Source organism: Chiloscyllium plagiosum, unplaced genomic scaffold (genome assembly GCF_037043375.1).
Source record: "Chiloscyllium plagiosum isolate Xiang-an unplaced genomic scaffold, Cpla_swu_hap1 HiC_scaffold_3, whole genome shotgun sequence".
In the NCBI taxonomy this organism is placed as follows: domain Eukaryota; kingdom Metazoa; phylum Chordata; class Chondrichthyes; order Orectolobiformes; family Hemiscylliidae; genus Chiloscyllium; species Chiloscyllium plagiosum.
The window spans coordinates 94,561,318-94,586,357 of NW_028270141.1; the positions used below are offsets into that span (position 1 = coordinate 94,561,318).

Consider the following 25,040-nt stretch of genomic DNA (forward strand, 5'->3'; position numbering starts at 1 on the left):
AACAGAACCACAACAAGTCATGATCCCTTTCAAAACTATATTGTGCACTCACCAAACCATGCAGCTGAACATGAAAGCCAACGGGCTCAAAACAATAACACAGTTTGTGCTTAGCAGTGTAATAATTATCTGTACAAACACAAGTACACACATCTCAAATGTCACTACCAAGTTACATTAATAGCTGAATACTCAGTAAAATGTAATCAGTATTTCTTCAAACACCAGTATCTAGTTCAAATTCTTTTTCTGGAAAGGGGAGAAATGTCAAGTTGCAAAAGGTACACTAGCTGCCCAACCATGATCCTTTTTACATGTAAAATACAGATTTTATACACAGCTGCTGTGAATCACTGACAGACTTGTTCGTAGAAGTCAATCTTTTCCAACTGATTTTTCCAAAGATCTGTAAACATTGCTAAGAGCACATTAGTTACTGCACCTTGAAATATGACATCTGCATGCACTTACAAATTTACTTTTGTGAGGCAATCGTGGCCCATCAGTTTCTTCAGGAACCTCTTCTGGATCTTTTTTGTGTTTTGACGATTGAGCACGCTCTTTTTCTAACCTTTCTTTTTCAAGTTTTTTCTGCTTTTCTCGTTCCATCTTCTCCAGTCCCTCACGAATCCAAGCTGGCAGTGTTCTCCGTTTCACAGCATCTGCAACATCAAGATATCGTATATATGGACTGGAATATTTAATTTGTGCAATCCTGGTCCAAGGCTCAAAAGACAAGCCCAAGTTCTTTTAATAGTTTTCATTTCAAAAACTATGAACAAATTAATTAGAATCTTATTTTCTCTACGTAATAAATCACAACATAATTTTATAAGAATTCCAAACACAATTTGTGATAGTCTTAATAGTCCTAATAGTACTTTAAAATAATACTTTCATTAAAATAGCAATGGACCGCAGTAACAACATCTGCAGCATTCAACTGCAAACATTGACTAAAAAGTCAATCATATTAAACAGATTTTATTCATAATATCATGAACAATAATTTATAGACTATTGACACTGCAGACAGGCAAAGTATATCCTATATAGTTTAGTTATTTTCCCACAGTAATGAGGAAAACTGAAGGTCTACCCATACAAAAAACATGACTTGACATGCCACAGCTACAAACTAAAGAGCAAAAGGGACTGAAACCTGGTAAGTGGATGACTATTTCCCATGTTGGAAGCTAAATAAACTGTGGACAAAACAGCTGTATTGCTGATACCTTGAAATTTAAGGTATTTGCAGCAGAGTTTATTCCAGATGCAAAATCACAGTTTAAAATTACATTAAATACTGCATGAATGCTAGGTTCACCCAGAGGCCAAAAGAATGTCTTATTTAGTTTGTGTAATTGTCACAAATTAAGTAATTGGGTCTCTTACAAGACTGTGCGCGTTTGGGGAAAGTAGAAAAGAATGAAAAATCAGTGGTCAATACGTTTAACATGGACTATAAATCGGACTTCATTTCAAACTAAAATATGGAAAAACACCGCAACAGTAGATAATTAGAGTCACAGATGTACAGCATGGAAACAGACCCTTCGGTCCAACTCATCCACGCAAACCAGATATCCCAACCCAAATCTAATCCCACCTGCCAGCACCCAGCCCATATTCCTCTAAAACCTTCCTAATTCACTTACCCATCCAGACGCCTTTTAAATGTCACAAATGTACTAGCCTCCACCACTTCCTCTGGTCTCTTCTATAGCTTTCCCCTCTCACACTAAACCTTACGCCTTCTAGTTCTGGTCTCCCTCACCCCAGGGAAAAGATTTTGTCTATTTATCTTATACATACCCCTCATGATTTTATAATTGTGAACAAAAAAATGCATGAAGAGTTTTAAGAGAATTATTAGATAGAGATATATAGGTAAATCAGAAGTGATAGGATATCTTCATGAATGTAGCAATTTGGGCCATTTTTCACTGTAAAGGAAAAGTAAAAGTGACCTGATAAATGCATTTAACATTAGGAAGGTCTTAGATTGGGCAAAAAAGAAACAGTTTTTACTTGCCATTCAGATAGGATTGTAATTTAGAACACTTAAATAAACGATAGCCATCATGAGTTCAAATAAATTAAACTATGAGAAACTGCTTTGTGCAAGCAGTGAATCACAAGAATATGGAACTTGTTGCAACAAGAACTAATTGAAACATACCAACATTGAGGACGTATTTGAGATTGGATACACACGAGTAGGGAAGAGAGGGGACTTAAGAGTAGAACAAAGCATTTTGAGGAGGAGGCGAAGTGCATCATGGACAGACAAAGCCATGTTTGATCAATCTGTTTCTGTGCTACATATTCTGTGTGGAACAAGTTGGACATGTTTATGGACAGTATCTCCCAATAACTTTTGCTTCCAATCAACCTGATCAGTCCAACGGCATCCCACACCATCCCAATTCTATTATTTTCATAGCCTTGTGACACAAGTTACCTTCCTTTATTTTTGAAGATGTGATTTTTAAAACTTTCACTTGATTTGAACCGTTGCAAATTTGACAAAGACAAGGCAAAATGCTTATAAAAAAGGGAAACTACATCAAGGCTGGGTTGAGAACACAAATAAATAGTCTTTGATTGAAAAGGAAGGCTCCTTACAGTCCAAACTCAGAAAACGTTTACCCAAGTAATAGACATTGACACTACTGCTGTCATAGACAGACCCAACTCTAAGAACCTCTTGGATTTATAAACTGGAACCAATATTTCAAAGAGGCTGTGAAAGCTTTCAGAAGATAACCAAAATAAAAAATGCTGTCTTCACATGATTGTCCCTCAAACTGCATCCAGTTCTGACAGAAACAATCACTAAGTAGCAGCAGCATCCAGGAAACTAAATAAACAAGGGTCAGTAGGCTGTAATAATGCAACATTCACTCATGCTGACTGATCAAAGACATTAGCTAGGCAACCATGGTAACTTCAAAATACTGTAGATGCTTGAGATTTGAAGTACAAAATGCTAGAGAAGCTCATTATGTCTGGCAATATCTGTGGAGAGAGAAAAACATTTAACTTTGAATCCAATGGCTCCTCTTCAGATCCAGAGAAGATTCACAAAATGCAAAAATTAACTGTTTCTCGCTACACAGATGCTGCCAAACTTGCTGAGTTACTCTAGCATGCTCTGCTAAGTTATCATGGTCTCAAGTTAGATCTACACACCAAGAGCAAACACAGGACTAGAAACTTATATCGTTTTATCATGCTTTGTACTGAATGCAATCCCCTTTTAACTTTGTACCTGTGTGAGAAAGAGTGGGGCCCAAGTCACACCGCACAGAAACAAGACTTTCTGGTCCAACCTGATCAAGCTTTCCTATTCAAGTGCACATCCAAAAGTCTTTTAAGTATTGTAACTATATCTGCATCTACCACTTCTTCTGGCAGTTCACTCCACATATGAACCACCCACTGCCTCTCAGGTTCCTTTTAAATCTTCCTTCTCTCACCTTAAAAAATAGGTCCACTGTTTTTGAATTCACCCAACCCAGACAAAAGACTTTTGCTATTCAACTTATCTATGCCCCTCATTGTTTTATAAATCTCTATTAACGTCACCCCTCAATCTCCTATGCTCCAGAAAAAAAAAGTCCCAGCCTATCCTTATAACCCAAACCCTCCATCTCCTTTGATATTTATTTTGTCTTGCGTTTTGGAAGCAAATTTTAATCCATAATAAAAGTGACCAATATCTGAGCTAGAGTCAATAGGAAAGACTGAGGGAAAAAAAGGGAATGAGTGTGAAAGAAAAACAACAGTGCACAGAACTGGACTCAAGAATTTTACTTACATATAACAAAAACTCTACAGGTTTCTAGAATTCAACGAGAATGAAATAAATGCTCTGGAAGACCATTCATTTTTTTTAAAAAAATGACAAAGGCTTCTGACAAAATGGTAAAAAACTTCAGAAATATAATTATCTCAAGCAATACCATGCCAGTCGATCACTGACTTGTACAATGCAAGCAAACGTCACAACCTCTTAACTTCATTCTGGATCTATCCTATTCCACCATCAGGCCATGATATATGCTTCAGGTCCACTGCATGAAAGCCAAATGCTTGACAGATCTATATTTTTCTCTAGTTTAGCTCATAATACATTTGCTCTTTCTTTAACTCAAAAAAAAATTAGTTCCTTATGGCTTACAGTAATAATTAACTACATTTTGAATTGGATAGAGCTATAGTTTTGTGCTAAAAATAAAACTTAAACCTTTGTTGTGGCCAAGGGATTTACTCCAAGTGAAGCCAGCTCACTCCTTCTCACTTGGTCCTAACACTAATCAACTAAAATGTTCAAAGTAAATGAAAATGGTTATGTTTATTTCCCTTCAGAAGACTGAAAATATTTGGATAATTCTGGAAGGCAAATGCATTTTGGCTACTGCACCCTTTTTAAGCAAAGCATGCGTTAGACTTGGACCTTTCAGTTCAAATCTTCCACTTCTGAAGAAGTCAAGGATATGTATTACACATAGTGTCCAGTTGTGAACAGGTTGTATTCTGGAATCCGTTTGCAAGCAGGAACATAATGCAGAAAAATGGAAACCAACTGCTTTAAAATCATGTACAGGACAATGCTTGTGTGTATGAATGAGTATTTATAAATCAAGGACTCCCCATGCCAACAGTGAAATGGCAAAGCTACTGAAGGTAAGGAATGAGAACACAGCTATCAATAGCAAGGAACAATGGAGTTTTTAAAATTACTATGTTAGTTTTTCATGACACTGTCCAATTTAATACTATTAGGTGAGATTTATAACATAATAAACACAAAAAAAATCTTAAAAATACCAAAGCAGTAAGTAATTTTTATGGTTGCAATATCCCCAACAAATGTCTTGTGTTGGAAGCCTTTGTCTCATAAAAGCCTTAAGCTTGATTCAAGAACTTTTCAGAACTGTACTCTGCCTGTTAAACGATCCAAAAGCTGCCAGCCTAAATTGCCCAGAATCAAGTCTCACATTGCATAAATCAGAGACAGAAGGAGGCCAGACAACACCATTACTATAACCTACAAATAACCAATTCCACAATTCTTATTTTCCTGTAGCAAGTTTTCTTTTATTAATGTATAAATAATGTGTAACAAAACTGCATCATAAGCAAATGAAGCTTTGTAAAAATTGAATATGATTAGTTATCTAATTTCAATAGTCACCACAAGATTTAGTTACTAGATTAGTCCTAAGGTTAAAAAAAGACAAATGCATCACATAAAAGATATATATGGGCAGAAAATACAACTCACCAAGTGCAGGAGGTTCTTGTTTTACTGTTATGGGTGAACGTGGGCGATCTCTATAAGAGGGTCTGTCTCTACGATTGGGTGGTGGCCCAGGTTGCCAATAAGGTGGATGAAATCCTCCAGGAGGACCAAAGGCGGCTCCATGCTGTAAGTATAAAACATCACATTTGTCTCATATGTTTCTTAACACATCTTACTTTCCCTCTGAATGTACTCACTGTCTTACATAGCTAAGTCTTGCAAAGTGTGCTAAACTGAGAATGTCTCAACGAGAAAAAAAACAATGCTCGATTTTTTTTGAGTCCTGTGATAGGGTTAGGGTTAGCCCAGATGGACCATATCAGCAACAATGTTTCAGCAATACTGGTCTTAGCTAATTGTGAAGGCTCAGCTATGGAAATGTTGATTGGTTATTCAAATCCTGCCTTTAAAAATGTCCCAGCTGGAAGTTGGCTGCAAGAATTTGACTTAGCACAATAACTGGCAGACACCTGTTGAAATTATCTCAGAAGTCCACGAGAACACCTGTGGAAATTCAGTCCGTAGTTTTAAAAAATGCACGACTTCTAAGTTGGTTCATAAAAGACAAATGTGAATTCCAGAAACTGAACTTAAAACTAAAGATTGTTTTAAAAATGCATCTTGGATGAGAGACACTCACTAGTAGAGCGCTGCTAGTCAATAAAGCTCAACAATACACATCAGGCTCCTTCCTCATGTATGCTGATAACACAGAGTTCTAACTTCATCACCATTTCTCTCAACTCTCCTACCCACTCTTGCCGCAGTATTTGTCTGGTATCCAGTTCTTAAATGAGCAGAAATTTCTTCCAACTAAATACATGAAAGCATGAAAGAATGACCTTGGGTCCCAGATTTAAATTTTCTGCCTAGCCACCAACAACTTCATTCTGCCTGAGGCAAAACATGCCACTAATATGGTGTTGTATTTGTCTGCAATGTGAAATTCCAACTCACATTCATACTTGTATTAAGTCTAACGACTTCCAATTTGGCAGTATTTCCCAATTCAACTGCTTAACTGCATTTGTTATTGAAACCTTCACTAATACCTTTCACAACACTGCAATTTACTACTCTAAATCTTCATTGGCGGGCCTCCCATCCTCCACCCTACATAAACTCAAGATCAACCAAAGTTCCACGCCCTAGCTCATGCTAATTCACCTGTTACTTTTGAGCTAACTGACTTAGATTGGCCCTTGGAGCTCTAACTATATTTTAAAATTTGTATTCTTGTTTTCAAATCCCTCCATGACTTTGCCCCTCACCATCTTTGTGACTCCCTTCACTCCTAGAACCCCACTGGATCTCTGCTCCGCCAACTCTTGCATATCTTGATTTTAAATGCTCCACCATTGCCAGCTATGCCTTTGGTTATTTTCTGGAATTCTCTTCTGAAACAGGTATGCCTTCTGTTCTTTTGAGACTCTCTTTAAAACCTACCCATCTGGTCAGGTTTTGGTTCATGTGATACTAGCTTGGGGCTCAGTGCTAGATTTTGATGGTGCTCCTGCAAAGCTGAATGGGAGGGGGGAGGTTATCATATTTAGAATCATACAGTCAATTCAACCAATCAACGTCGACTCTTTGAATAAATATAAATGCAGTCCCATTTAACTTCCTCCTCTTAACGCATATGTGCAACTCAGTCATTACTGGATCTACTTCAACCATCCTTTCAGACAATGTATTCCAGATAATGTTTTTTTAGAAAATCATGCTATTTCTTCTCTTGCTTTGTTACCAAACATCTTAAATCTACGTTGCAAATAAAGGTTTGCATTTCTTCGCATGAACAAGTCAGCTGTTCCTCACTACAAATATTTTAAATACATGTTTGGAATACTTCCTTTAAAAAAAGGCCAGTTTCATGATTTGGCCACTTACCATCTAATCAATTTGCACATGTTGATATTTGCCATGAATTGAAATCAAATTGATTCCAACAGCATAGCTTAGAATCTGTAAACAAATTATTTATTGCTCCTCAAAGGACCAAAAACTAAAAAGGTACATCTTGATTAATACCCAGATCAAAGAACTCAAACTTGCAGACAGCTAGGCTTCCATCTTTACTTTGTAAAGCTACTCATCAATACTAAAGCACAAACATCCCTCAAGTCAAAACGTACCCTCCCCATTTCTTCTTGGATCAATAGAGTTAATACAAGTCTCCAAGCAAAATCACCACATTAGTCAAGATGCATTGTGGGGCATTGCCTCTGAAGAATTTTCTGCAAATCGCTTTCGATATTTGGGAGTTATCTGCTAGAAACTAAAAGACAACAATAAAAACAAATCCAAACAACGCCCCAAATCCCAAACAAGCTGATTAAAAAATATGGTCGAGGGGGATGTCATTGTCTATCCTGCCCCAGGAAATCCTTTCTGCTCTTCAAGTGTCACAATGAAATACAGGGTTTTCTAAGCATCTTAATAAACAATGTAGAAGAATTAGTAATTTTAGTGTAATAGTTAATGTAATAAATGTTTCACAGTCAACTTCTACTGGGAAAAGAAAATGCAAGATAAACCTCAAAGTACATAGCAAGCTAGTAGGTAAATAAGCCATGCAACGGATGAGGGTCTTAGTTATCTTTGAGAGACATGCCTATTTTTCAAGCCAATTATCAGAAAGCACTCATCAAAAAATTCAATTTCCTGCGATTGTTAATGCCCCCTAAAGATAATGCAGCATTCTTGTAGCTGCAAAAGCAGCGCTTACAAAGTAGACACCAAAAGCAAAACTGCAGTGAACAAATTTACCTGATAATCAAATTGGCTGACCGGCACAGATCCCATTCCAAAGTTTTCTGGTGCTCCTCCAAAATTGTTGTTATTGACTTGATTGAACATACGTCTAGAGTCTGGTGCAAACTCACCACTGTCCTGGCTACTGTCCTCCGATGGAGGGACTATGTCCATGGGGGCTGGGGCTGGTATCCACTGCTGCTGGTCTGGTGGTGGGGGAGGTGGTCTGTGGTGTTGCATTCCCCAATCTAGTAAGTTAATAAACTAAACTTCAGTATAAATAATATTGAAAATCTTCTCAAAATGGATCTAAAAAGTTGACGCTGTGTCACATTTTTGTTACTTTGAATTCCTACCTGGATGCTGTTTACTGTTCACCAGTACACTACTCCGTACTGAGCACTTTCTGGATATTATAACCCGAAATTCACATTTAGACAGTGTCTTTTCCTTTAAAAAAGATCATTTTTTTCTCTTGTTTCTTTAAAAAAAACCTGAGGAAGGGTGAACTTATAAGAGGCAAAAAACGTTTGCTCATTGCTCGTTTGAACAAAGTAACTTTTAAACCTCTGCCATAGGAAGTGCTAGGAAAGGTCATTTTGATGGTCAACGATAAAATATGAGAGAGTGTATTGTTTCTGCCTTTAGGCTGGTTACCCAGTGGAGACAGATCTTAACATTTAAAAATCCAAACCTTTTACAACTGGAAACTGTTTAGGATGGCTGGACAATGGCAGCAGGCCAATATTTAGAACACTCATGAAGACAGAACTCCAAACCACAAAGGAAAAAAGACCATTTGATAAGAGTGAGCTAGCTGCCAATATATCAGAAGTACAAAACATTATGCATTAGGCTAACAACTAATTATGGCAAAACGATATGCTGGTGAAAAGTTTTGTAACCTTGGGCACAGTATTCACAGTAGGTCTTATGGAGGGTTGGGGTTCAAGTGTAAAATAACTTAGCAATTAACCTCCAATAAAACAACATAGCTAAAAGAGAGTATCTATGTATTGCCCATGATAATTGGCCTATTTCTTCACAAGAAGAAACATAGTTTTTTGCCACTATTTCTTATCATTTCCCGGCAGCCCCAGGATATAACAATATCCTTCACAGAGGCTCAGGGCTTTAAATTTTTCTTTGATAAAAGTCTGGATAAATATCTAACTAGGAACTAGACTGACTTTTGTAAGTATTTATAACATTTGCTTATAACACATGATGGCTCCAGACCTGCTGGAACCAGAGCATCAGAGAATCTACCACAAAAGGTATATACCCAGGATAAATAAATGGGAAAAGACAGATCTAGGTGCACTTTGGAAATTTCTCCCAAACTCTCACTGAGGGAAAAAGTACAAAAGAAATCTGTAGAATCTTCCAGTATTGGATGTAGGTTTGCTCGTTGAGCTGGAATGTTCACTTTCAGATGTTTCGTCACCATACTAGGTAACATCTTCAGTGAGCCTCCAGACGAAGCACTGCTGATGATTTCTGCTTTCTATTTATACATTTGGGTTTCTTTGGGTTGGTGGTGTCATTTCCTGTGGCGATGTCATCTTCTGTTCTTTTTCTCTGGGGGTGGTAAATCAGGTGCAAGTCAACATGTTTATTGATAAGAGTTCCTGTTGAAATGCCAAGCTTTCAGGAATTCTCGTGCGGGTCTTTGTTTGGCTTGTCCTAGGATGGATGTGTTGTCCCAGTAGAAGTGGTGTCCTTCCTCATCTATACGTAAGGGTACTAGTGAGAAAGGGTCATGTCTTTTTCTGGCCAGCTGATGTTCATGTATCTTGGTGGCTAGTTTTTTGCCTGTTTGTCCAATGTAGTGTTCGTCACAGTTCTTGCACGGTATTTTGTAAATGACATTAGTTTTGCTTGTTGTCTGTATAGGTCTTTCAAGTTCATAAGCTGTTGTTTTAGTGTGTTGGTGGATTTGTGGGTTACCATGATGCCAAGGGGTCTGAGTAGTCTGGCAGTCATTTCCGATATGTCTTTGATGTAGAGGAAAGTGTCTTGGGTTTCTGGATGTGTTTTGTCTGCTTGTTTAGGTTTGTTGCTGAGAAATCTGCGGACTGTGGTCATTGGGCACCCGTTCTTTTTGAATACACTGTATAGGTGATTTGCCTCTGCTCTGCGTAGTTCCTCTGTGCTGCAGTGTGTGGTGGCTCATTGGAATAATGTTCTGATGTAGTTTCGTTTGTGGGTGTTGAGGTGATTGCTTCTGTAGTTCAATATGTGGTCCGTATGTGTTGTTTTGCTGTAGACGCTGGTTTGAAGCACCCCATTGGCTGTTCGCATTACTGTGACATCTAAGAATGGCAGTTTGTTGTTGTTTTCCTCCTCTTGGGACGGCATGGTGGCACAGTGGTTAGCACTGTTGCCTCACAGCGCCAGAGACCCGGGTTCAATTCCCACCTCAGACAACTGTGTGGAGTCTGCACATTCTCCCCGTGTCTGTGTGGGTTTCCTCTGGGTGCTCCGGTTTCCTCCCATAGTCCAAAAATGTGCAGGTTAGGTGAATTGGCCGTGCTAAATTGCCCGTAGTGCTAGATGAAGGGGTAAATGTAGGGGAATGGGTCTGGGTGGGTTGCTCATCGGGGGTCAGTGTGGACTCATTGAGCTGAAGGGCCTGTTTCCACACTAAGTAATCTAATCTAATCTTTTAGCGAATTTTATGCCAGTAAGGGTATTAGTAACACAAAGCAAGAATCATCAGCAGTGCTTCATCCGGAGCCTCACTGAAGATGTTACTTTGTATGGTGATGAAACGTCTGAAAATGAACTTTCCAGCTCAGCGAGCAAACCTACATCCAGAACCTCAACCTGAGCTACAAATCTTCTCAAAACTCACTATTCTTTCAGTACAATAAATGTGTTAAAATCCATGAAAGTACAGACAATGAATGGTCTGTGAAAATGGCTGAAGTGCAACCTGCTTATTCTCATTACACATTTTTTCTGACTATTTACAGGAGCAAATGTAATTTGATTCATTAATAAATAAAATACCATTTTACTGGTGGCAAATTATATCAACAGTTAAACTGAGAAAAATGGAAAAAGCTACATTTATTTATATAAACATCAAGGAACAGCATTCTTCAATTGCCCCCATTTGCAATTACATACCCAACTGACTCTTAAGTGATAAATACAAACCCTGTTCCCACATTCTGTTGAAATTAGGATCTCCTGGAAAATTTCCATGATTGTCTTGATTATTTTCGATGTTATGTACTGCCTGTCCATTGGGTATTATAACTGGCTGTTGTGCTGCTACGGATTCCTCCGAGGCTTCTCTTTGTGCAATCCATGCCTGTGCTAATGCCGCCCAATCAATTTGACCTGTAAAAAAGTTTTAAATCCAAAGACAATTCAAGACATCCATTACATTTTGAATGTTGCACTGGTATGCAGAATATTCGGCTTTTTGTTTAATGTGCAAGATCATAATCCATGATTATAATGGCATTGTGGTTGTATTAAATGTTTAGAAATCCCAGGGTCTAGGCTGATGAACTGGAGACATGAGTTCAAAGCCCACTATGGCAGCTGGGGAAATTAATTAGATAAATCCGAATTAAAAAGCTAGTATTCAAATGGCATCTGTAAAATTAGTGCCTGAAGTGTTATTAAAAATAACCCATCTGGTTCGTCAGAGTCCATTTGAGATCAACATATTATCCCAGATCCACAGCCATCTGGGCATCTCTTTACCTACCATATGAAATGGCCAAACAAAGTAATCTTAAATGTTTTCTGCCAGTGGATCACTTATTCAAGGTAAAAGATCCTGCAGACCACCTACTGGTTCTATCCCAGTTGCTTTAGCTTGCTGCTGTATAGAACTCATTGGAATTAATGACAATTTTTGGAAACAACAAATATTTTATTTTTTCCTTACTAAACATCAAATTCTTGCCTTTTATTAGGTATACATAATTTATTAATTCATACAATGACAAAAGGGAAGACATTTCCATATTAGAAACATTACAAAGGAACATAATTATTTGAAAAAGCGGTAAAATATTGTTAGAGAAATCTTGAGAAACTCATACGTTCTGTTTGATTAATATAGATGTAAGATATAACAGTAACTTCAATCCCGCTTAAGAAACATTATTTCTGCTTGAGCTTATGACGACTTATGATAAATATGCAGAAGCCTGTCTGGTTATGTGTCGACAGTGGGTGGTGATGGTGATGTTTCTTACATGGCCTTGCCTGCAACATCATTGTGTTACTGATTTGCATTGTAGACCAGTACATAGATCACCACTGGTCAACAATTCACAGTTATATTTAAGCTGGTAGCTCAATGCTACCTTCTCAAGGGCAAGCTGGCATCTCTACAAATACCCACATCCAATGGATGATCTTTTAAAAAAGAAATAATTCAATATTTATCATGTGGTAAACAATATATATTTCCAATTCATAAGAAATTGTTAAGATTTAGATCAATAGCAATGTTTAAGGTGTACTGTATTGTTGTTGTGAAAATGTCATGAAAGAACCTTGAACCACTGCCTTACAACAGGTAACAAATTATGTCACTGGCTGATTTATTTGATTTTGATTCTGGCAATGCTGCAAATACATCAGTTAATATCTGTAGACTTTTCTAATTACAAAAATTCTATTCATTTCATTTATGGAAACGTACTTGGATCTTGTTGCTGCTGAAACGACTGCATCCACTGTTGCTGGCTTAAAGGCCACTGCTGCCAAGGCTGACCACCTTGGTCCCACATCATTGACTTTTGAGCTGCAAATGTTCAAAATCTATAAACAGAAAAATGGGATTGTAATTTCTTCCAAAAAAACTCAACAAACATGCATTACAGAGGTTAGTTTATAAAGTGCAATGTAAATAAGTCAGTTAGTACTTTGTGTCATTTTCACCTAAACTGTCAAAGGGTGTTTTCAAATACATTGGCAAAAGGCACCAGTTAAGAATAACAAATGAAGTATTGTGCAGCAGTAACAAACTTTTATTTTAAAGTAAGCCTTTAATCTTGAAAATATCAGAAAACTTTAAGATGTACAGGTCAAAACAATGCATTTTGAATCAAAGGAGGACATATTTGAAGGGACAGTCAAAAGTCTGATCAGAGGAGCTTCAGGTTGTCTTAAAGGAGAATGGGGAAGTTGATCAATGGAATGGGTTAAGGAAGGAATACTTTTAAAGGCGCAGCCTCTGACACAAGAGACACTGCTACATCTTAGGGTGAGGGAATGCAAAAAATTCTTAAACCTGAGGACATGAGAACTGAGAGTGTGGCAGTCTTGGAAAAGATTAGATTAGATTCCCTACAGTGTGGAAACAGGCCCTTCGGCCCAACCAGTCCACACCGACCCAAACCCATTTCCCTCTGACTAGTGCACCTAGCACTATGGACAATTTAGCATGGCCAATTCACCTTGCCTGCATATCTTTGCACTGTGGGAGGAAACCCACGCAGACACGGGTAGAATGTGCAAACTCCACACAGACAATCACCCGAGGCTGGAATCGAACCTAGGACCCTGGTGCTGAGACAGCAGTGCTAAGCACTGAGCCACTGTGACAAGAACTTGAATTGTTTACACTAAAGAGGAAGTTGAAGAGCAACCTGACAGAAATATCACAAATTATGAGAGACATAGTCAGAGTTTTCTTCCCTCGTCAAATACTAGGGAACAAGCATTTAAGGTGAGGGAGGAGAAGCTTAAATGTCGATATAAGAGATAATTTTTTGCAAAAAACAGTGGGTGGTAGGTGTCTAGAAGATGCCAGGGGAGGTGGCAGCAGATACAATAACAACATTTAAGTTGCATTTAGACAAATGCATGAAAAGGCAAGGAACAGAGGGATATAGACCATTGCGGGCAGAGGGCATTAGTTTAGAATAGCATCGTGATTGGCATAAACATGGTGGGCTGAAAGACCTGTACTGTTCTAGGCTTACAATAGGGATTGCAAGTCATGGGGGGATTTAAATAAAGGTGAGAATTTTGAATTATGTCTGTGGAGAACAGAAGACCAATAATAGCTAATGCCTACAAGGGATTATTGTGCAGACTGGAAATGGGCAAGGGTAACCATGAACCATATTTTGGATTCCAGAGTGGAAGTTGAAGCTATGCCATGAGTCAAGTTGGAGTTGATAAAGGCATAAAAATTTGATTTAGTATGGTCACATGTACCAAGATATAGTAGAAAGTATGGTTTTGCATTGCATCCAGGCAAATCATACCGTACCTAAGTACATCAGGATAATAGAACAGAATGCAGAGTATAGTGTTACAGCTACAGAGAAGGTCAGAGAAAGATCAATTCCAATATATGAAAGGTCCATTCAAAATTCTGATAACAGCAGGGAAGAAGCTTTTATTGAATCTGGTGGTATCTGTTTTCAAAATTTTGTCTCTTCTGCTGATGGAAGATGGTGGAAGACAGTATAACCAGGGTGGGAAGGGTCTTTGATTATGTTGGCTGTTTTTGTGAGGCAGCGGAAGTATAGAACAAGTCAATGGATTTGCGTGATGGACTGGGCTAAATTCACAAATCAAATGTTCTTCAGCGTTTGGCAGAACAGTTGCTATACTAAGCTATGATCCATCCAAATAGGATGTTTTCTATGGTGCATGTATAAAAATTGGGTACGGTCAATGGGGACATGCCAAATTTTCACAGTCTTATGAATAAGCAGAGTTGGTGTGCTTTCTTAACCGTAATGTTGGTATGGATGGACCAGAACAGATTTGTTTGTGAATTTTCCTCCGAGGAACTTGAAGCTCTCAACCTTCTCCACCTCAGCACCATTGACCATTGACACAGACAGGGACGTGTCCTCCACTCTGCTTCCTGAAGTCAATGACCAGCTCTTTTGTTTTGCTGACATTGAGGGCAAGATTGTTGTTTTCACACAATGCTCACGCTCTCTTTCCTGTACCCGGTCTCATCATTATTTAAGATCTGACCCACCACAGTGGTGCCATCAGCAAACTTGTAAATGGAGTCAGAGCAGAATTTAGCCACACAGTCATGGGTGTATAAGGAATATAGTAAGGAGCTGACTATGCAATCTCTGCAGAGAACCCGTGTTGAGGACAAAGGAGGTTGGGATAAATTTCCTAAGTGCAATTAGACGGTCTCTGTATGAAGAAGTGCCAAGGGACTGTTCAGTGTCTCATCAGGCAGTAAGTCTGTAAACAGTCTGGCTCAGCATATGATATTTACTGAGACAGACTTAATGGCATGGATATACATTCTGAGTTAGGATTAAAGGCAACGTTCCAAACATTTAACTAAAGAAATTTGAGATTAATGTAAGATTGGACATTCAACAAGCCGTAAAGAGATCAAGACGTTGTGGAGAGATATAGCTAAATTTCAACAGCACATATATGCATAATGTTATTGATTATTTCCACAAAAGATAGAAGGAGTAGATAAATTCTTGGAAAGCTCAAGAAATGCAAATGTGGCTGAGAGAGAACGAATTTCTTGGATTATCTGGCTACAACAATTAGTCAGACTGAAAGTGAAGGCAGTTGCACTTAGTTGAGAAGACTGAAAGATGGTGTAATCATCATGTCAAAGAGTAAAGAGATCAAGGACAAGGATCAATTCCAATATATTCAGCCGGGCCACAGACAATGCTGTGACTTCGGTTCGGTTCATATTACTGTTATGGAAACATTCCAATGATTAACGAAACAATTCCAGCAAGGAGTTTGGTGGAGATAAACTAAACAGAGTTCTGGATTTTAAGGCTTCAAAGATTAACTTACGAGTCAACATCTTACAATAGTTTGGTTATAGAGAGAAGGGTTGATATGGATCCATTGTTGCATATAGCCAGACCAGGTGAGGATGGAAGATTCCTTCCCTTAAGGTAATTTTTTTGACATATGGGCTGTTTGCAACAATCTACCATAGTTATGGCCACACCGAGACTTGTTTTATATTCCAGCTTTATTGTTTGAATTTAAATTCCATCAGCTATTGTGGTGGGATTTAAATTCCCATGTCTCCACAACATACTAGCCAAACAATGTTGTTATAATTGGATCCATATTAACCCTTCTCTCTATAAGAAATGTGATGTCAATGAAAAAGAATTTCATTGTAATATTCTAAATATGACTATATTGTTGTTCAATCAAACGTTGGCATCCTACCTGTATTAAGGTTGATGTCGGGATTGAAAAAGTGTGACAAGATGTTTGCTGGGTATTGTTTTCTGAATTATAATGCCATAACAGAAGAGACAGTGGGAGGAATGATACTATTCAGGACACTAATTTACTCATAAAAGGAATAAATTATGTAGATTTAAGGCAGCTACATTAACTCGTGAATTCAGTTCAGGGGATGTATATTTAAAATGGGAAAATTGCAAGGAAAGCTAACAATTAGAAACTTTTTTGGCCAAGTAGTGGACATTGATTCCAAGCATATCTATGATGCTGCAACAATTAACCCTTTGGAAAGGAAATATGTATAAACTTAGCTGAGTAGGGAGTTGCAGACTTTTTAGGTTAGGTGGTAAGATCATAAAGTGGAGAAAAAGCCACTATTATTTCAGAAAAATGAGACAATCTGCCATCTTCCTGGTATTCAGCACAGCATATGGGCATTCATAGCTGAATTGTGCCATTTTTATTACATGCATTGGATTTTTGATAGCAGCTTGAGGACTGCACTTAGTGATTTTATCAAGTCTTCATAAGTATGCAAAAAATCAACACCATTTGTATAACTGAAAGATGTGTGATGGAGTTTGTACAGACTGGGGGCAGCACGGTGGCTCAGTGTTAGCACTGCTGCCTCACATAATGGATCCGATTACAACAACATTGCTTGAGTAATATGTTGTGGAGGCATGGGAATTTAAATCCCACCACATAATTCTAAAGCAACAGTCCCTGAATTTCAAAAATAAATCATTGGCTGCAATGTACTTGAGGACATTCTCAGAACAGATGCAGTAAATGCAAGAGATTAATTAGGGTTTACAAACAAACAATCCCAGATTAATATTTACACTAATTACTATTTTAGAGGTCTGCTTCACAAGAACTTAAAAAAGAACAGCAGTAGCCCTATACAGCCTCTTGAGCCTGTTCTTCCATTCCTTACAATCATATTGTTCTACAGCACAGAAAAAGGCCCTTCAGCCATTCACGTTTGCACCAGTGAAAAACAACCACCTAACAATTCTAATCCCATTTTTATAACACTTAGTCCATAGCCTTGTATGCCTTAGCACCTTAAGTGTACACTTACATATTTTTAAAAAAAATGTTCTGAGGGTTTCTGCCTCTACCACTTTTTCAGACAGAGTTCCAAACTTCCACCACCCTGAGTGAAAAAGGGGTTCCTCTCATCCCCTCTACACCTGATCTTAAATCTATGTCCCCCCCAATCATTGATCTTTCTACCTAGGAGAAAAGTTTCTTCCAATGCATTTGATGAATGAATACATTTCAAGTCTGAATTTCTAAGGCAGACTTTCAGTTTTGGTGCCAAAATTTATGTGCCAGCTAGCAAATTTCAACCCCTCCCTGGCAACAGTCTGAAAATAAACCAGTCTGTTTGTAACCCCCAGGTCATATCTGAGCCAGAGATGGGCCTCGATCACAAGGTTACATCATGAACACTGCTTATTTTAGCCTATTCCACGTCTAGTTGTGAATGAGGGGGACGATTAAACAACTCAATCATCAGATCCCCATCTTCGATGACGGAAGAGCCCAGCACATCAGTGCAAAAGTAAGTAATCGCAGCAATCATCAGCGAGAAGTGGCTTCCACCAATGGTGCCCAGCATCACAGATAACGATTTTTAACTAACTTAGTTCTCTCCACCTGATATCAACAAATGGTTGGAGGCACTGGATGCTGTAAAGGTTCTGCATGTTGACAACATTCCATCAATAGATGGAAGACTTGTGCTCCAGAACATGCCACACCCCCAACCAAGCTCTTCCAGTACATTTACAACACTGGTATCCACCTGCGGAAAATTGTCCCGACATGTCCTGTACACAAAAAGGACAAATCCAACGCCAGTAACCATCCAGCCCACTTCCAATCATCAGTAAAGTGGTGGAAATTGCCATCAATAGTGCTATCAAGTAGCATAAGCTCAGCAATAACCTTATCACTTACATTTAGTTTAGGTTTTGCCAGGGCCACAGATAGGGGAGTAGGTTTGCTTGGGATACTGTTCGGACAGTCAGTCTTGATGGACTGGATGGACTGAATGGCCTACTTCCACAGTACGATTCTAAGATCAGAAGTGGGCATGTTTGACACTGAATGCACAATGATCAGTTCATTTGCAAATCCTCAGATACTGAAGCAGTCCATGATCAAATGCAACAAGATCTGGATAACAACCAGCTCAGGCTGACAAAGAGCAAGCAACATTCTCATCACACAAAAGCTAGACAATGCCCATCTCCAATAAGAGATGACCAAACCATGGGTTAATTTGAGCTGTGTTTATCCATTTTAGAATTTTAGAATTAGACAAGATAATGCTTTCCAGTCATGTAAATTTAGAGATACCATCATTTGGTCCATTTAATAACACTGCTTCTGCACTTCAGTTACCCATAAATGATAATTAAAATCAAGGAACATTCCTCAGTGGCAACTGCAATCTCTAGAGTTTAGAACTTAGAACAATACAGCGCTGTACGGCCCTCGAAGTTGAGCCAACATGTGAGGCCGATCTAACCTACACTATTCCATTATCATCCATATATTTATCCAATGACCATTTAAATACCCTTAAAATTGGCAAGTTTACTGCTGTGGCAGGTAGGGCATTCCAAGCCCATACTACTGAGTAAAGAACCTATCTCTGACATCTGTCCTGTATCAATCACCCCTCAATTTAAAGCTACATTCCCTCGTGCTAACCATCAGCATGTGAGGAAAAAGGCTCTCACTCTCCATTCTATCTAATCCTCTGAGCATCCTATATGTCTCTATTAAGTCACCGCTTAACCATCATCTCGCTAATGAAAACAGCCTCACGTAGCTCAGCCTTTTCTCATAAGACTTTCTCATCATACTAGGCAACATTCTGGTAAATTTCCTCTACACCCTTTCCAATGCTTCCACGTCCTTCCTGATGAGGCGGCCAGAACCATATGCAATGTACAGCTGCAACATTACCTCATAGCTCCAAAACTCAATTCCTCTACCAATAAAAGCTAACACATTGTATGCTTCTTAACAACCCTACTAACATGGTAGGGTTCTTAACAACCCTACTAACATGCCCACTTCTGATCTTAGAATCGTACTGTGGAAGTAGGCCATTCAGTCCATCATGCACATGGAGACTGAGATCTCTCTGCTCATCCACACTACCAAGAATCTTCCCATTAGCCCAATATTCTGTATTTCTGTTACTCTTTCCAAAGTGAATCACCACACACCTTTCTGCATTAAACTCCATTTGCCACCTCTCAGCCCAGCTCTGCAGCTTATGTCCCCCTAACCTGCAACATCCTTCCGCACTGTCCACAACTCCACTGACTTTCGTGTCATCTGCAAATTTATTCACCCATCCTTCTACTCCATCGTCCAAGTCATTTTTAAAAATGACAAACAATAGTGGCCCCAAAACAGACCCTTGCAGTAGACCACTAGTAACTGAAGTACAGGATGAACATTTCCCATCAACCACCACCCTCTGTCTTTTTTCAGGTAGCCAATTTCTGATCCAAACTGCTAAATCACCCTCAATCCCATACCTCCGTATTTTGTGCAATAGCCTAGCGTGGGGAACCTTGTCAAACGTTTTACTGAAATCCACATACACCACATCAACTGCTCATCCACATATTTGGTCACCTTCTCAAAAGAACTCAATAAGGTTTGAGAGGCCTATAAGGTTTGAGAGGCACAATCTACCCTTCACAAAACCTTGTTGACTATCTCTAATCAAATTCTTCCTTCTAGAATATTATAAATCCTATCTCTTATAACCTTTCCAAACACTTTACCCACAATTGAAGGAAGGCACACTGGATTATAAATACCAGGGTTGTCTCTACTCACCTTCTTGAACAAGGGGAACATTTGTTATCCTCCAGTCTTCTGTCACTATTCCTGTAGACAATGACGACCTAAAGATCAAAGCCAAAGGCTCTGCAATCTCCTCCCTAACTTCCCAGAGAATCGTAGGATAAATTCCATTGGCCCAGAGGACTTAGCTATTTTCAGGCTTTCCAGAATTGCTCATACCTCCTCGTTATGAATCACAATCCCATCTAGTCTATTAGCCTGTATCTCAGTATTCTCCTGGGCAACATTGTCTTTTTCCAGTGTGAATACTGATAACAAATATTCATTTAGCACCTCTTCTATCCCTTCAGACTCCAACACAACATCTAATTACTGTCCTTGACAGGATCCCATCTTCCTCTAGTCGGTCTTTTATTTCTGACATACCTACAGAAAACTTTCGGGTTTTTCTTGTTCCTACATGCCAAAGACTTCTCATGTCCCCTCCTGGCTCTTCTTAGCTCTCTCTAGGTCACAGAGTCATAGAGATTACAGCACGAAAACAGACACTTCGGTCCAACTCGTTCATGCCGAACAGATATCCCAACCCAATCTAGTCCTACCTGTCAGTACCTGGCCCATATCTGTCCAAACTTATTCATATGCCCATCCAGATGCCTTTTAAATGTTGCAATTGTACTAGCCTCCACCACTTCCTCTGGCAGCTCATTCCAAACATGTAGCACAATCTGTATGAAAAGTTGGCCCCGGTGGTCTCTGTTCTATCTTTCCCTTCACACCCTAAAAACATGCCCTCTAGTTCTGGATTCCCCACTCCAGGGAAGAGACTTTATCTATTTATCCTATCCATGTCCCTCATGATTTTATAAGCCTCTATAAGGTCACCTCTCAGCCTCCGACACTCCAGGGAAATCAGTCCCAGCCTGTTCAACCTCTCCCTTTAGCTCAAATTCTCCAACCCTGACAACATCCTTGTAAATCTTTTCTGAACCCTTTCAGGTTTCACATTTTTCCGATAGGAAGGAGACCAGAATTACACGCAATATTCCAACTCCTGTACTCAATATTCTGACCAATAAAGGAAAGCATACCAAACATCATTTTCACTATCCTATCTACATGCGACTCCACTTTCAAGGAACTATGAACCTGCACTCCAAGGTCTCTTTGTTCAGCAACACTCCCTCGGACCTGACCATTAAGTGTATAAGCCCTGCTAAGATTTGCTTTCCCAAAATGCAGCACCTCGCATTTATCTAAATTAAACTCCATCTGCCACTTCTCAGCCCAATGTGCCATCTGATCAAGATCCTGTTGTAATCTCCTTCCTGGTTAACTCAAAAGCCCCAACTGAACATTCATAAGCCTAATTCTTCCTCTTGACAAAGAGATTCCTTATTAAATCACGGTTCTCTCACTCAGCCACTTCCTCCCTGCCTTACAGGTACATACATATCAAGAACATACATTAGCTGTTCCTTGAACAAGCTCCACATTTCAACTGCGCCCATCCCCTGCAGTTTCCTTGCTCGTCCTACACATCCTAAATCTTGCCTAATCATCTCAATGATGTCTGGTTTAGAATCATTGAAGTGCATTTTTATTTTTAAATTTCAATATATTTAATTTAGTGCAAGCAGTTGTCCAAAGAGAGGACAAAAGTAAACAAATTTATTAGGTGGTGTTCTGGAATTCAAGTACTTCTCTTCTTGTTAACAGCGTAACCCTTCAAGTAACAACATGCCAGAATCAAAAACATGTATTTCTGAGAAGAAATGAAAAATCATGCTCAAATGTGTAGACAGTAATGCAACCTAATCAAAGACAATACAAAGTTGATGGAAATTGGTTTCCTGTTTGAGGTTCAAATTAATGAGTAGATTATGACATAGTCATAATGTCACTGGAATAGAAATCCAGAGGCCAAGACTAATGCTCTATGGAGATAGATTCAAATACATCAAAAGTTGGTGGAATTTAAATTCAAACAGTAAAATCTTCAATGGAAAGCCACTCTCAGCATCACTATAAAAAGGTCATCAATTACTGTAAAAACCAAACTGGTTCACTAACATCCTTTCAGAAAGGAAATGTGCAGCATGTTCCTGATCTGGCCTACAAGTGACTCTTGGCCCAGTGTAATGTGGATGATTCTTATCTGCCGTTGGAATCACCAAGCAAGTTACACTGACTTCTTGTACCACTGTGATGATAGGAGATACCCTGCACTAAATTTGAATATAAAATTGGATTCCATAAAGGGTATTGAATAGCTCAAGAATGGATTTCAAAGTGTACTGATGGGGATGTACAAGTGATATATTAGAATCGCTGATTCGCAATAGCTACTGGAAATCCTAGTAGGTGCCACAGAATCAAAAAGGCCAGGCACACTGGAAGAGGAGAAACTTTTCGCAATATTTTTTCCTTCAAGAACAAAGCTCCAATGGGGTATATATTGTACAAGGATTTTCTCTGCCCCACGTGAAAAACCAAGCATCCGGTGAGGGGGGGGGGGGGCGGAGAGACGGATACTGGGAATTTATGGAGAATGGCAATAAGAGTAAAGCCGGCCCTTGCAGATTAGGATGATACCAAAATTACGCAGAATGTTGTCTTATGAAGTGCAAGATGATAACAGAATAACATATACCTGCCAAGTTGTTAATGAAACTAGTAACCGGAGCCTTGAATTCTTTCCAGACAGCTCTCAATAACTCTAAGTCAACATCTTTAGAGACAGGGTAATTTTAAATAGAAAAATAAGTTGTGCTGGTAAACTGTTCCTTAATATGCAGCAGGCTGCCTTAAACTTGATGGTACCTAAACCTGAAATCATACTCAACCTATATTTAAAAGTACATTTGGCAGTAGATTTCACAAAACTGAGGTTGTAGAGGTGCATACCTAATGGCTGAGAGTCTCTGCTTAAAAAATATTATGTGAATTAACCTACTTCAGTCACAGCATGAAAACAAACACCATGTACATGGATTGTTAAGAAACTAGATTCAGTGACATCCAAGATGATCATTTACTAACCTCAGACACTTGAACCGACAAAAAACGCCATTCACTGTTAATGTTCAATAGTGAGTGTATATGAATATGGCAATATATCTGTAGGCAGCAACAGTTTACTTTTTTTTAAACCGAGATGTATCCAAAAATAGGTCAATTTGTTTCAACTATCAATAATGCCCAAGTGTTAAAATGGTCATTTTCTCGTCAAATATGGTGTATCCCTGAAATAAATGTTATGTTTAGATATTAATAAAGTAACGGAACTGCATTTGATAATAAACTTTCCAATTTCAGAAACACATCTGATTATATTTCGAACGAGTTTAGCACAAAGTCTTGGAAATGAGGGCGCAGGGTTTTTTTTCTGCCCGAAAGGACATTTTTCGAGCAGAGGTGAATGTTTTCGATAGGAGCCGCAACAGCCTGAGAGAAGGCCCAGGCCGAGCTCAGATCCTCCCGGCGGCCGCCTGCTCCAACTCGACAGCGGGGACCCCCCACCGAATCAAAAATAAGATCTGGCTCCTCCACCCCACGGGATCGAAAGGGGTTGATTATCGGCTCAAGTCCAGCCAGGCAGCCTCCCGGCGGCCGGGGAGCCGAGCCGAGCCGAGCGGAGCGGAGCAGGCCCTCCCACCATCCCCCCGGCCGCCACCGCCGCCGCCATATTCAACAACCTGCGGGGTGAAGGCGGCGGCCGCCGCAGTCCGGGCTCAGCATCCCTGTGTATCCCCGGGGAAGGGGGGGCAGGTCTTGGGGATCAAGCGACCAGCTCTCCCCAGCCGAGCTCCACCGGATTCCGCTCACTCACCTCCCGATCCCAGCCGCTCGCTCGCTCCGAGCCCGACAATATGGCGCCGTCACCCCTGACCCGGAAACAAACCCGAAACCCGGGACCCGGGCTCGTAGTTAGCGCGAGCAATGTGGAGACCCCCGAGAGGGATTGTCGTTGGCTGGGGGGGGTCGCTGCACGGCTCGGAGGGCTCAGCAGTTGCGTGGGTGGGAGATTCTGAAACGTCTGGGGAGTCTGTTTCGGACCACGTGACGGAGATGGGTCTAGAGGGTTCTGCACCAAATCAGGTTGGCGGAGTAGGGGGTGTACCCCAATGAAGGTTTCCGGGATGTTTGCACCGCGGGGATGGTATACCTTCTGTCCAGGCTGCTTGAGTATCACTCCCCTCCCTTCAACAAGAGGACTGGATTCCAACTATAAATACAACCTCCCCACCCTCAAAACACAGTACCTATACCTTGACAAGGTACAATATCTTTACAAGTAAAATTTCATACACCTTGCATAACCTCAACCTAAAGAGAGGTATATTTTTGTTTGTACTTCTTTCAACCTGTTGTACTGCATCCACTACTGGCAAAGTTGTGGCGCAGCCAGTGTTGGACTGAGGTAGACAAACTTAAAAATCACACCACTTTCTAGCATTTAGCTCATAGCCTTTCAAGACTTCTCAGATACCAGAACATTGTGTGTCCATAAGTAACAAGACCTGGACAATGTCCGTGCTGATAAATGGTATGTAATATTGGCACCATACAAATGCCAAACAATGACCATGGTGTTTCATTAAATACTTTCAATGACTTGAGGGATCGTGCCTTAACCAGCCTTTTAGGCAGTGAATGCAGGCTGGGTGATTGTTTCGCTGGTTCACTTCACTCAGTCTACAACAGTGACTTTAATGTCTTCGTCCCTATCATTTGTCAGAGGCACGCTGGTGTGTTCTAATGATGCCCGTTGTAGGCTGGAGAAATAGTACTTCATATTATGTTTAGGAATTGTATAGCCTTCTAGACTCAACACTGAGTTCAGCACATTCAGATCATGAGCTCTGCTGTCCATTTTGTTATTTTGTTTCCCCACAGTGTATCTTGTTTTCACGTTTTCAGTCAGAGC

The 25,040-nt window shown here is 39.6% G+C and overlaps 1 protein-coding gene across 4 annotated transcripts in view; it reads right to left on the minus strand.

Annotated features, from left to right (window-relative positions):
* Positions 1–24,068, minus strand: part of pnisr (PNN-interacting serine/arginine-rich protein) — a 40,368-nt gene extending 16,300 nt beyond the window's left edge. For 2 of the 4 annotated variants that reach the window (XM_087981600.1, XM_087981604.1), the window contains exons 1-6: positions 23,943–24,068; positions 12,741–12,859; positions 11,231–11,416; positions 8,081–8,313; positions 5,294–5,435; positions 472–662 (exon numbers count right to left, since the gene is read on the minus strand). In XM_087981600.1, the coding sequence (XP_087837726.1) occupies positions 472–662; positions 5,294–5,435; positions 8,081–8,313; positions 11,231–11,416; positions 12,741–12,831 (843 nt within the window). In that variant the 5' untranslated portion in view covers positions 12,832–12,859; positions 23,943–24,068. Of the gene's footprint in view, positions 1–471; positions 663–5,293; positions 5,436–8,080; positions 8,314–11,230; positions 11,417–12,740; positions 12,860–23,808; positions 23,920–23,942 lie in introns of those variants that run through there. The other 2 variants (XM_087981591.1, XM_087981595.1) reach the window with 2 other exon arrangements.
* Positions 24,069–25,040: the final 972 nt, after the last annotated feature.